Source organism: Podarcis pityusensis (assembly GCF_964106645.2).
Source record: "Podarcis pityusensis genome assembly, chromosome: 14".
Taxonomy (NCBI): domain Eukaryota; kingdom Metazoa; phylum Chordata; class Lepidosauria; order Squamata; family Lacertidae; genus Podarcis; species Podarcis pityusensis.
In genome coordinates this window covers 44,806,638-44,820,807 of record NC_138039.1, presented here as the reverse complement: position 1 = coordinate 44,820,807, position 14,170 = coordinate 44,806,638, and the positions used below count along the sequence as shown (strand labels likewise).

At 45.2% G+C, this 14,170-nt stretch overlaps 1 protein-coding gene across 2 annotated transcripts in view; it reads left to right on the top strand.

Annotated features, from left to right (window-relative positions):
* LOXL1 (lysyl oxidase like 1) overlaps positions 1–14,170 on the top strand; it is a 30,017-nt gene that overhangs the window by 14,466 nt on the left and 1,381 nt on the right. The window contains exons 2-6 of one of the 2 annotated variants that reach the window (XM_080980398.1): positions 2,903–3,011; positions 5,391–5,528; positions 8,223–8,379; positions 10,066–10,161; positions 10,764–10,921. In XM_080980398.1, the coding sequence (XP_080836524.1) occupies positions 2,903–3,011; positions 5,391–5,528; positions 8,223–8,379; positions 10,066–10,161; positions 10,764–10,883 (620 nt within the window). In that variant the 3' untranslated portion in view covers positions 10,884–10,921. The remainder of the gene's footprint in view (positions 1–2,902; positions 3,012–5,390; positions 5,529–8,222; positions 8,380–10,065; positions 10,162–10,763; positions 10,922–14,170) is intronic. The other variant, XM_080980397.1, reaches the window with a different exon arrangement.

Genomic DNA, 14,170 nt, shown 5'->3' with positions numbered 1-14,170 from the left:
GTTGCTTGTAGTCTGACACCAACCATTTGTTCTGCAGGTGAATATGGGCACTGTACCCCATCATGTGCAGCCCACTGTTGCTTGTGAAGATCTGCAGGGTGGGGCACCAATCCAGGGATGGGCAACCTTTGCATCACCCAAGTTGTTGCTGGACTCATCAGCCTTGACCATTGGCTGTGCTGACTGGGATTGATGCAAGCTGGAGTCCAGCAACATCTGGAGAGCCATAGCTTCCTCATCCCTGAGTTATTACAAATAAGGGGAGTGTGTGTATATGTATGCATGATGACAAATCTCTCCCCACCCCCACCCTCTTAATGCATGTATTAAATCACTGAGTCATAAAGATCCCTTCTCCTTAAACACTGACAATCAGCTCAAGGAATTGGGGGGGGGGGCAAGTCTCACGTTTCACTTTTTAAGAAGGGAATAGCTCAGTTAAAGAAACCGTTTCCCTTCCCCTCCACAACACCTCCCCCCCCCCCATCTTCTCTTAATGTGATAATCCCTTGGGGATTACATCAGCAGAAATGACTAAGCATAGAGGCAGGAAACGAGAGCCAATGTGGTGATGTGATTCCTCCGGGGAGAACAGCCCATGAAACAAGAAAGCATTGTTCTTTCTCACTCTCAGTAAAAATAAAAAAATTAAAAATGAAATCAGGGGCCAATGGTGCTCCCATTAAAGTCTGGATCAGAGGAGAGCAGGCTTTCCCCTTGAACAGTCAGCATTCGTTTTCAAGCAGAATCTCCATGGCCCATTAGCGGGTTTCACATTTTACACAGCAAGAGTGCATCAAGAGAGGACTTTGGGGCAAAAGCCTGGGAGCCCCGCCCCCCAGCACAATGAGCTGCTGAGGGGTGGGGGACAACCACAACAGAGCTGGCTCGGCCCACACATGGTCATCTTAAGAGGTAGGTGTTGGGGACAAGATCATTATGACCAGAGTTTAAGGTCGTGTGCACATTGCTGCTTACCCTGACTCCAGCATGCTCCCACTGCTAGGGGCAAGTGGCGTTAGCCACAATCCATAGGTATCCCGTAGGTTTCTGAGAAATACTCCTGTTTGATGCACTTTCCTACAAACCAGCTTCCATCTGATTTGAAAGCAGAAGCTGCCGTTAAGTTGAGGTGTGTAATTTCAGGCAGCCGTTGCGAATGCTCATATGACAGCTTCAGGGAATGGGGAAACACATCAGGGAACGGGCAACAGAATGTGACTTGAAACACTGCAAAGCAAAACCTCACAAACCACTGGTATGAACATAGCCTAGAGTCACCACTGGGATGTCTTCACACTGATGGCAAAAACTGCAGGACCCTCCATTGTGCACCTCTGAAGGCATTTCCAGGTGACATGCTCATCAAGCATTCAACCTAAGGTTAAATGATGTTGTCTATTTAACGAACATTCACTTCGATTTGTTTGCGGGGCAGTCAGATGACCTCTCAAAGCAAGTGTTATCCCACACATTTCAGCGGATTTTCCCCATCACTTTCCTTACAGCAAAAAGCCCAGTGCTTTTGAGCGAGTGGGAGAGAGAAATGTTTTTTTCCCCCAAGAGCATCCAATCAGCTTCAGTTGCATGGCCTGGATTCATTTGGTTGAAAATAACCATGGTCTGGAAGCACCCAATATCAGTAAATCTCCTATGAATATAGGGCTGGGCCAAAATGGCCTCCTCAATGTGGTGGCCCCCTTTGCAGACTGAGACATTGGGTGGGGGGATTTTCAGGGGTAATAACAACAATATTCAAGGCAGGAAGGGGAAATTTCTCACGAGCTTTTATTGCTTCAGTCAGTGAATGGTAGTCATCTCCCCATCCCTACCTTCCCAAATTCCCACGTTTTGAGGGTCATGCTCAGGGTTGGCATCAGTGAGAGGCCACAATCCAATGTCCACAATCTTGCAGGGCGTCCTGCCAACCCTTGGAGCCTGCTGGTTGGGCTGCTGCTCTTAACTTGATGTCATTGCCTGTTCGCTTGAGGCTTGTTCACGCATTACACCAAACACGGGTCAACACCATCCATGTGTTTTTGTGGAAGTTTAAACAGAAATATAGTAGATCTCACCTTACCAGGAAGAAGGCTTTGTCCAGGCGGACTAGGTGGCTTGCTCAACCCACTATGCAGGTGATAAGGCCTTTGAGGTCCCCACTTGCCCTTCTTGTGGTTCCTTCTCTTCAAGCCACACATGGGCAGAGAGAGTCCTTGGGACAGAGGACTCCTTCAAAAAGGGGCCTGTCATCTGATAATCCTCTAACCTTAGAAAGAATGGTGACAGTAGGACCCGTGGCCACCCTGAGCTTACAGGGGGCAAAATCACCACAGATGCTCTGGATGGGGCCAGCCTAACGAAATGAAAACACTTGATTTAATCAACTCCAGAAGAACAGCCAAGTGGTCTTGGACAAGGTACGTTTTTTATTTGCCAACACACACAAAATAAACTAAAACAGGGTCAGGCTTAGACAGGCAGGCTCTTTAGCTAAAAATGAAAGCTGTCTTCTGCTTTGAAATTTTTTATAAGTCCATCTTTGGCTGGTTACTCTTGCACAGGGGTAGGCAACCTAAGGCCCATGGGCCACAAGCTGCCCACGGGGGTCATTTAACCGGCCCACAAGCTGTCCCCTGAACCAAGCCGCCCGCTTGGCAAGTCCCTGAACGCTGCACTAAACTGGCACAGCGTGGTGCGGGGACTCACTTCCGCGGTGCCAGAATTCGCGACTGCGCAGACGCAGATGCCGGAAATTGTGTGCACGTGCGCTCATGCACACGCACGATCTGGCCCATGGAGGGATCTCCTCTGGAGTGAACTGGCCCAGGCGAAGTAAACCTTGCCAATCCCTGCTCTTGCACTTATATCACCACAGCTAACTAACTCCTGCCTCTCTCAACAGGCCTCCCTGACCTTGTTCCCGACCCAAACTATGTCCAAGCTTCCACTTACGTCCAAAGGGCTCATCTCTACTCCCTGCGTTGTGCTGCTGAAGAGAAATGTCTTGCAAGGTAATGTCCCTTCCTTCAGAACAGTTCTGTCGTGGCTGCCTTTATTCCGCAACCCCCCACCCCTGAAACAACTTTCTGCTGTGTGGTTCATCTGTCTCATTGTTCATAATCAGATCTGCCATTTTAGGTTGCTGCTGGGAACATCCTTGCTATGCCTCTTTGAGCTCATTGGGGGGGGGCCTTCCTGAATGGGCCCCCTTTTTCACCAATAATGTAGGAACACAGGAAACCATCTCATACCGAGTCAGACATCCCTCTGGCTCAATATAGCCTAGGCTATCTGGCAGTAGCTCTCCATGATTTCAGGCAGGGCTATCTCCCAACCCTACTTGAAAATGACAGTTCCTTACATCCACACTTAACTTTGCTCTCCATTTCTGGGCACAGGTCTGGGCTTTCCAGATCTGTGTTGGAGAACTTCTTTTTTTTCTTCTTTTCTTTTTTCCCTTTATTTTGCCCCACCCCTTTCTCTGCAAAAACCCACTCTTTACAGCTAAACCGGAGCAAACGGCAATACGTAGAAAACCCAAATCACTGTTTGCTCTGATTCAGGGGTAAAGAGTGGGTTTTCCTGGGGAAAGCAGTGTGGGGGGTGGGAGGGACTCAAAGTGCTCAGACATGGACTAGGAAAGCACAGAGCTGCCCCTGGAAAGTGTGGGGCAAAATGTAAGTGTGGATAAACCCTAAATGCAGACATGTCTTAAAACCTACCTGCCTCTAGGCTCTAAGGTAGTGTTAGGATAAATGTGATGATACATTTAAGGACATTTTCACTATCTAGTTTAGGATGTGGATCCAAGCATGAGGCAGAAGGAGAAAGTAGCTTAAGGAGAGAAGATGTGTTGTACATGGTTCTTTCATCAGACTATTTCTTACTCAACTCCTCGTTAAACAGAGTATATTACAGATAGCAACCAACTCGCTAGGAAACAATGGATCTCTTCTTCTCTCGACACCTGCCCTTGTTTCATCTGTCAGAAGTTTGGGGAAATACTATATTGATGAAGCAATGTTTCACAACAGCAATATCACGACTTGCGGACCACAGACTAGCAAACCAGCAATTAGTTTTTAATGTTTCTCTGGGTCTTTTCGATCGCCAGTCCAAGGCGACTAACCATCCAGAGGATCACTGAAAAGAAACGAGAAGAGCATTTTGATGGAAGATGCCTTCATGCACAGGTACAGCCTGCCAATAAGGTCTGTGCTGTGTGCATAAGTATGGGGAGTTTGCTCCACAGCTGCAGAAGCTGGCAGTGAGCTTGAATGACCTTGGTGAAGGGGCCAAGCTCAGTGGTAGAACATCTGCCTTGCTTGCAGAAGAACCCCTGATACAATCCCTGGTATCTCCAGGCAGGTCTTGAAGGAAACCCAGCCTGAAACCCGGGAGACCCACTGCCCATCTGTGTATAAAATACTGAGCTACATAGACCAAGGGTCTGACTTAGTATAAAACAGCTGTCTTTGTTCCTAAGCCAGCCTGGGATCTGGATGTTCAATTTATTCAACAGCATGTCTCCAGCATTTGTGGTTACAGAGAAATTTCGAAACATCTTCGTGTTGTTGTTTTCTCATTTCCTCAATTCCCTCTCTATCACCCTTTCCTTTCCAAAAAGGCAATATTATATGAATCAATTATTCCTTATGGTCATCAACCAATAAAATTAAACGCACATTTAAAATCATACAACTAGATATAACAATTAAAAGCTTAATATAGATAAGTATGCATTTTTTAAAAGAAGACAACAAAATATATCTCCTAATCTGCACTGCAGAATCTTCTTCTTCTTCTTCCAACATCTCTTAATGATATGGAAGAAACATCCCTTAGGTAAAACAATACCAAAACCACAGATCTTCCCAATTCTTAACAGTGGGAGAATCAACCTCTTTCTTCATTCAATATACAAGTTATAATGCAAAAGGAAATGATATCAATATTAACACCAATTCCAAATTATTTTAACTTGAATCGTAGAAGATTCCAAGCACTTACGTGGGAGTAAGCATCACTGAGGCCAAAGGGACTCACTCCCAAGTAAATATACCTGGGATCACAGCCTAGGTTGTATGATACTAAGCAAGCCATGCTAATAGGTGTGAAGTACAGTCCTTCTAACAGCAAACCCATGTCGCAAGTGCCAACAGCAATGGGGCCCACCGAAGAACAAAGAAGGGGGGAATTTTTGCAGAAATACAAAAGCATTTTTAAAAATCCAATGATCACCCCAAAGCTGGGGGTGCTATTTTATGGCATGTAAGTAAACACTGGGTGCACTTCGAAAGCTGGTAGTCCTTCTGCATTTGCACCCAGGACTGATCCTTTCCCAGAAATCCTCTTACCTTGTCCTGCCACCTGCTTTAATGTCCTTCCAGCACCGCCTACACCCCTGAAGCAACAGACTACGACGTCCGAGTTCTCCTGCGTTTCCCGCAAAGGGTGAAGAACCAGGGCACAGCAGACTTCCTGCCCAACCGGGCCCGCCACACCTGGGAGTGGCACAGCTGCCACCAGTAAGTAGGGGGTGCTAGTCCTGGGGCTCTCTGAATGGGGCTGGGAAAGGGCTGGGTGATAAACAGGGTTCCCTGTATAATCCCATTGTTTGACGGGATTTAATAACAGTTTTTCATTTATTCATTACACTTTTATCTCACCGGTTCTCCAAGGAACTCAAGGTAGCACGGATGAATCTCTTCCCACCCCCACTTCCTATTTTATCTTCACAATGACCCTTTGAGGAAGGCCCAATGTCACCAGAAGTGAGCCCAGTGGGAATTTGAACCCCAAACTTCCAGATCCTAGTCCGACACTCTAAAACCACCACCCTAAGACCCAGGTCCCTTCCTTGCTAATTTTATTAATATATTATTAATAATAACAGTTGCATTTTGTTTACTCAATAAGCAACTTCTGAGCCCAAGTCATCTGCAGATTTTTTGAGGAGCAGCTTGACAAAATACCGTATTTTTCGCTCCATAGGGCGCACCGGACCATAGGGCACACCTAGTTTTTAGACAGGGAAATCAATAAAAAAAATATTCCCCCCCCCCAGCCCCAAAGAGCAGCGTACAGGCTACGCACAACCTCTCCCTGCCGGAGGGGTTGTGCATGGCTATGGCACAAGCCAAGGCAGCCAGCAGGGTGGATCCCGCTGGCTGCTTTGGCTTCCTCTTTAGCCCCGCGCAATCTCTCCCGGCCGGGAGAGGCTGCATGGAGCTAAAGAAGCCATAGCCCCGTGCAGCCTCTCCCTGCAGGAGGGGTTGCGCGCGGCTATGGCACAAGCCTGCATTCGCTCCATAGGACGCACACACATTTCCCCTCAATTTTTGGAGGGGGAAAACCGCGTCCAATAGAGGGAAAAATATGGTACCTTCTGATGGACTACATTGGCTGACTACAAATCACAGGCTTATCTGGCTGGTGGGATAAGCTGCAGGCAGCAATTTTAAATTCCCCACAGTGCCCTGGAGGGGGAAATTTTAGAAGGCAGTCCTCAGAGGGGCGTGTGTCCTGCTTTACAGAGCACAATCCTCTCAGTGTCCTCGTGTCCTCATCCTGTTTGTCTTGTTGCTCCACATGCTTGAAATCCTTGTATCGAATCATAGAATCCTAGAGTTGGAAGGGATCGAAGGATCATCTAGTCCAACCCCCTCCAATGCAGGAATCACTGCTAAAGCATCCATGACAGATGGCCACCCAACCTCTGCTTAAAAACCTCCAAGGAAGGAAAGTCCACAGTCTCACAAGGGAGTCCGTTCCACTGTCAAATAGTTCTTACTGTCAGAAAGTTCCTCCTGGTGTTTAAAACTCCCTTGAAAACTTTTTTTTTCTCCTGAGGCCGTGGGTCTGAATAGCTAATTTTATTACCCCTGATGTAACGGCTGGTGAATTGTACATTTTAAACTTTTGATTTTCACTGCATCAATTATTTGTTGTTTTAGATTGTGTGCCCTTTGGGGTAGAATATTTTTATTACTTATTCATTCATTTTTAAATTTGGGGAAAACTATGTACATTGATGGCACTATATAAATGAGTATGAGGATAATAATAATAATAATAATAATAATAATAATAATAATTTGAAGTCCTGTCAGAGGAAAGTCCTCTGTTTGAAAGTGTCCTCTGTTTGAAATGCTGTCTGGTCCAAGTCCAGTTAAAGGATTTCTCCCACTATGGGAATAAATATATTGCAATTCTATTAAAATTACAGCCATTGTTCCCAAATTTGCATGAATACATAAAAAATAGCATTTAGGTTTTCCCCTTTGGTGATTTATTAGCGACTACCCAAGACAGCTTGCAGACATGACAGCTCAGCACAGCTGCCCAATAATAGGGATGTAACAAGACAGCAAATTTCGCCCCTACCTACATTCGTCACAATCAACGCTGTTTCCATTTCGCTGCAGTTTGGCTTCCGCCAAAAACTGTTATCCACCTCCCTGTCCACTATTTAACATAAGGTACCCAAGTTAAATAACTTACATGACTATTTACATAAAATGCATTCATTTATGTGTAAAGGAACACCAAAATATGGAAATAAAAGAAGTCTGTGGACTTAAAAACATCACATCGTGAACGAATACAGATCGCATTCCCTTAGGTGATTTCTGTACTGGACCAGCAGCAAACTTGTGAACTGGAGCAATTTCCACTTCCTTTCCCATTTTCACTGGGATTCTTTGACATCCCTACTCAAGAGTGGCAGGTACTTATGCCAGGCCTGTTCTTGGGGCTTTGGTAATGTAGAATAGTAACATGAAGAGGTGGCTCATATAATGATCTCTAGCATTAGAGCAGATGTGGGAAAACTTTCGCCCTCCGGTTGTCGCTAAATCCAGGGCCAGATTTAGGTTTGCTGAGGCCCTAAGCTACTGAAGGTAATGGGGCCCTTTATATGTCCAGCTGTCCTTTGTCAACAACAACTTGTTGACAAACCAGTGATATTTTAGGGAGCAGGCTAGCAGATGGGGCCCATGACTTACATCATAGGAGCCTACACAACACAAAACACTGCTGCAGTATGTAGGTTTTATTTGTTTTTTATCTTATATTTTGGAAATGTACATCCAGTGGGATTTTGTTCCTTTAATTTTTTGGGGGGCCAAGAGAGTGAGGCCCTAAGCTATAGCTTGTTTAGTTTATATGTAAATCCGGCACTGTGCAGATCCGTGTGTGTATCTTCCTGCTACCATCCTCAGGCATTACCACAGCATGGATGAATTCAGCCACTATGACCTGCTAGATGCTGCCACGGGCAAGAAAGTGGCAGAGGGCCACAAAGCAAGCTTTTGCCTGGAAGACACAACCTGTGACTTCGGGAACTTAAAGCGCTATGCCTGTACATCGCACACCCAGGTGAGGACTGGGAGAGGGAGGTCCTCTGCCTCGGGACAGGTCTTCTGCCAGCTGTTGGTCACGAAACAATTTAACCCCTGTGTTGCAAACAATAGTCAGTAATATCCAAGGCAACACGATGGCCAAATACAATGATACGATATCAATGCATACTCTTTATATAATATGAAATATATGAAATCACATAAACAGAAAACTTATGAATCTCTGAAAGTCACAAAATATGCACTCTTAATGGATTCTCTTGAAAACATAAAACCAAATAAACATAAGTCTTATAAGTCTCTGAAAGTCTTTGAAGACTATGCAAGTCTCTGAAAGAAGCAATGTATCAGATTCTTATATGGTGAAAACAATCTGTAAAGCTTTGTTTATGGCGTCCAACACTGCCAAAGTAGTTTGCAAACAGACGTTGTGAACAGTGATTCCGGATATACCCACTGTTTCGTGGAATTCTTCTTCAGCACAGCGTAAGGATACAGAAATGCTTCATAAACCCATCTATATGGTGAATGGAAAAGTAGAACAACAATTGCTATGGAGCAGTGTATATTGATATCGTATCATTGTATTTGGTAATTGTGTTGCCTTGCATATTACTGAATTGTTGGTCACGGGCATGCAAGTAGCGATGCCAAGGCCTCATGCTTAAGACTAAAGCAGACATGTTGGAAAGTCCCAGGTTCAGCTCCTGGCAGTTGCTCAGGTAGGTCTGAGGGGGAAATCCTGAATAAAAACCTGGCCAGCCACTGAAGACCAGGGATGGGGAACAAGATCCTGCCAGGAGGCTGATTCCTGATATTCCCATCCACCAAACACCACCGGGATGGAAGAGTAATGCCATCCATGTGTCAGTTGCCTGACTTTACCATGGCATCAGGTAGAGCGTTTGCCTTTGCAAACTGGTTTTTCAAACCACACAGGCAAAAGACACGTCGAGCAAAACACTTCCTTTGTGTGCGCAGTTCAAAGTTAAACCCCACAGGCTAAGGAAACAGGACTGGCAATCATTGCCAATCAGTTGATTGATGGATGCCAGTCTTGCTTTCAGCAGGGATCAACCTGGGGAGGTCCTAAGTGGACCCCATCCCTGTTTGAGCTTAATAATAATAATAATAATAATAATAATAATAATAAAGCAATAAAATATCAAACATAAAAAACTTCCCTAATCAGAGCTGACTTCAAATGTTTTCTAAAAGTCAGATAGTTGTTTATTTCCTTGACATCTGACAGGAGGGCGTTCCACAGGGCAGGCCCCACTACCAAGAAGGCCCTTTGCCTGGTTCCCTGTAGCTTTGCTTCTCGCAGTGAGGGAACCACCAGAAGGCCCTCAGAGCTGGATTTCAGTGTCCGGGCTGAACAATGGGGGTGGAGATGCTCCTTCAGGTATACTGGGCCGAGGCCGTTGAGGGCTTTAAAGGTCAGCACCAACACTTTGAATTGTGCTCGGAAATGTACTGGGAGCCAGTGAAGATCCTTCAGGACCGATGTTATATGGTCTCGGCGGCCACCCCCAGTCACCAGTCTAGCTGCCATATTCTGGATTAGTTGCAGTTTCCGAGTCTCCTTCAAAGGTAGCCCCACATAGAACGCATGGCAGTAGTCCAATCAGGAGATAACCAGAACATGTACCACTCTGGCTTAGTGTTTGGCGCCAAATTAAAGTTATGTTTTCTGTGTTAGGGTCTGAGCCCGGGTTGTTATGACACTTACAATGCTGACATCGACTGCCAGTGGATTGATATCACAGATGTTCAGCCTGGGAATTATATCCTAAAGGTAAGTCGTCCTCTTCATTGTCTTTCTAAATCTGTCAGGACAAAACTGAGCTGGCCATAAAATGAAAAGCAATTTCTGTGTTCTGCTGTGCCAAGTAATATTCGTAGAAGAGATTCTGCTTTTTTGCTGGCATTTTGGATGTTTCATAGCCAAAACACTTATCTCCAAATTTGCCATCTATCAGTTTCCATTCTAAAGGAGAGAAAATTTCACAGATTGGGAGGAAATTTGAACATTTTTAAGTTTCTTTTTTAGAATTTTATTGAGCAACGAAAACAGACAATACACGCAAAGAAAAGAAAACCAAGAACAAAATAATATAAGAGAGGCATGAGGAGCTTTTGATAATAAAACTAAAAGGGAAAAAAACCAGGAGCAATTAAAATGGATACGGTTATTACATTATAAATTGGGTATAAAGCAGAGCTATGTAAGAGGCAGAGACAGAAAAAAAGAAAATCAGAAGGTCTTCCTGTTTACAGACGTTGCCAGATAAAATAACATTTCTAAGGGATTTGACTATGCAGATGAATGATGGCTATACAATACACCCAGTTCTTCATCCTGGAGTCTGACTTGTTCTTTCTGCTTTGTTGCCGCAGGTTCAGGTGAACCCCAAATATATTGTGATGGAGTCGGACTTCACCAACAATGTGGTGAGATGCAATGTTCACTACACCGGGCGCTACGTCGCCACTACAAACTGCAAAATCTCCCAGTAAGAGTTCTGAGAATCATAGAGCTGGAAGGGACCCCAAGGGTAATCTAGTCCAACCCCCTGCAATGCAGGAATCCTTTGCCCATGACTTGAACCCACGACCCTGAGATTAGGAGTCCAGTGTCAACTGACTGAGAAATCCTAGAATTTTAGAGCAGTGGTTCCCAACTAGGGGTCCATGTAACCCACACAGGGGGTCTGTGGCACCAGTCACATAACAAAAACTACCATAGAGATATCAACATTTTCAAAAGTAGAGAGTCCTTGGCTTGGCTTTGGAAAAACAGGGGGGCACAGTACTTAGATAACTGGGACCCACTGTTTTAGAGACTAGAGGGGATCTTGTAGGTCATCTAGCCCAACTGCCTGCTTCAGTGCAAAAGTCCAATATCATCTGGAGGTCCACAGCAGTGGTGTAGCGTGGGTTGTCAGTGCCTGGGGCAAGGCACTGCCCACCAATAGGCTGCAATGAAGGGGCAGAAGTGTAGCGACCTACCTGAGTGACAACCACAGCATCCCATGAGCACTGAGCAGGGCGGAGAGCAGGACAGGGGATTGGTCGGGAGCCGGCATCTTTTCAAAGCCCATGCAAAAGGTGCCATAGCAACCAGACGCTGCCCAAATATGCTTCTCAGTCTACCTGTGCAAACATTGGGAGATTTTTTGTGTGAAGATGAGGACACACTATTTTAAATTTGTTATTGCTACATTGCTTGGCTTTGCTTTGCTTTTGACATTTTGCACCCCAAAGAATTTTGCGCCCAGTGTGCAACCACCCCTATGGCCCCACACTACACCACTGGTTCACGACATCTTCATCCCTGAATGGCAGCAGGCTACCCAGCCTCCGCTTAAGCACCTCCCAAAGCAGGTCTCTTCCACTGTCAGAACAGCTCTCACAGAGTTCCCTGGGAAGAGGGTCTGACAGTTAAATCAGTCTGAGAATTGTAGCTCTGTGAGGGGAACAGTGGGGTGGTCTCTCAGCACTCTTCACAAACTGCGGTCCCCAGGATTCTCTGGAGGAAGCCATGGCTGCATAAAGTGGCACAATACTTTTTAGAATGTATGGCTCAAATAGGGCCCAAGTCTCTATGTCCCTGCAGATGCTCAGAACAAGAGGAGCTAGTGGCAATCGAAGTCCCCACCTCCGATCACTCATGACCACTAGCTGCAGCTCCCATCTTTCCTTTGGCCTCCTCAGCCCAGCCTCTCTGCATGTTTTGGTTCCTGAGGCTGACCAGAGTCAGCTTTTTCATGCTTCTAAAGCCTTTTCATGCTCCTAACCACATTCGCTGGACCGCCAGTATAAACAGGAGCCTTCCCAGAACTGCAATGCTTGTTGATTTTGACAAAGGAACTGAGAGGGGAAAGGAAGAGGAAGGGAGTGTTTTCCCCTAAAATTATGTAGTTGTGTTGCTGCTCTTTTTTATTTTTAAAAAAAAAACCTCATAAAAATGCATTCCTAGCTTTGAATTCTCATAAAATGTGCATTTCTAGTGTTTTGCTCCAACTTGGGTTTTGAATGGAAAAGCAGGAAGACGCCCATGGTGGATTGGGATTGGACCTGGGGATATGGTGGTGCTCGGATCAGAGTTCCCTGAGCAGCCACAATCCTGGATTTGCAGGGGTGCCGATTCTGGCTCCCTAAATGTTAAGGAAGGAAGATGTATGGGAGTGGATCCACACTAAACCCTGCTGCAGACCATGTCAAACTGGCAGAGTATTCAAAACTGGACCTTTCGTGGGGTCATTTGGAACATTGACTTCTCCTGTTGAAGCTAAGCTGCTTTAAGAATTTAAAACCAGTGTGGCATTGGGAGGCATGCCATGCCTTAGACCAGCGGTTCTCAACCTGTAGGTCCCCAGATGTTGTTGGACTACAACTCCCATCATCTCTGAGCCTTGCTAGCTAGGGGTGATGGGAGTTGTAGTTCAACAACATCTGGGGACCTACAGGTTGAGAAAGGCTGCCTTAGACTGTAATCGAGAGGTGTGATGAAGGCATGCACAGATGGGAGCATCCATTGGCTTACACACACACCTGCGCAACACTGTATTCAACCGTTTTCGCTTCAGCCATGCGCCCTCTGCTGAACTGCTGCCAACTGTATCAACTCCCCTGAGAGCCAGTGGGTTGTAAGCAATGTAGTGCTGAGTTAAAGTCACTCAGAGGTCTACTTCATCCCATTGCTTTAATGTGGAACATTAATGCGCAAGGGGATGCGCATGCAGGTTGCTGGTAGCTTTGTGGCACAATAGCAGCAGGTTCCTGCTAGCACAACTTTTGTGTTGGATTCCTCTGTTGCACAACATAAAAAAACTCATTGTTCCACTCATGCAAGACCCCACTTAATCCCCATACCATAGGAATATAGTTTAAAAGTGCATGAGTGTCAGGGACTGGGCAGGGGAGAAATGATGGAGACCACCTCCTCAGCCTGACCCTTCCAGTCGTTAACAGACATCAACAGGTTTACCATACCCATTGAGTCAATCATCCATCTCCTGCTACCCTTCTGAGAAAAACCCCACCCCAGCCTCCCGCTATATATAAAGGTCTGGTGACTTCTTTTTCACTGTATCTGAAGAAGTGTGCATGCACACGAAAGCTTATACCCAGAACAAACTTAGTTGGTCTCTAAGGGGCTACTGGACAATTTTTTAATTTTTTATTTATTTCGTGCTTCCGGAGAAGAAGACGACAGTTCATAATTACAACAGGGGTTTGAGGAAGGTCACAGCTCAGAGGCAGATAAGGGGAAAGCTGGGAAATAATGGGAGAGGAGGAAGAAGCAGCACCAGAGGGGGGACAGCTGATGGACACAGTGTCTTTAGAAAGCATTCCAGACCCCCACCTCTCCCAGAACCCAGCAGGCATTTATGGTAGGAGAGCAGAGAGCTCAGAGGCAGAGGGCACATCTCTTTTTTTTTTTAAAGTAATATTTATTAAAGTTTCCAAGGGGGAAAAAAATCACATTAATAAAAAAAATTAACAATAAAAAGGAAAAATACAAAGTAGAAAAAAAAGAAAAAACAGTTAAAAACAATTCCATCTTTTCCTCACTTCTTTTACATTTATTTGTTTCCCGGACCTCCTCATACCTCCCTCTTTTGTATTCCAATTCAATTTGTTAATCCAACAATTCCTTTCCCTCCTTTTTAATCCTAATCCTTAGTCTTGATATATTGTAACGTTAAATTTTTACATATTAAAAATCAATTTTTCCATATTCTTTTGTACCTATACAGCTAGAAACCACTTAACTTCAATCCAACATCATTCTAACATTC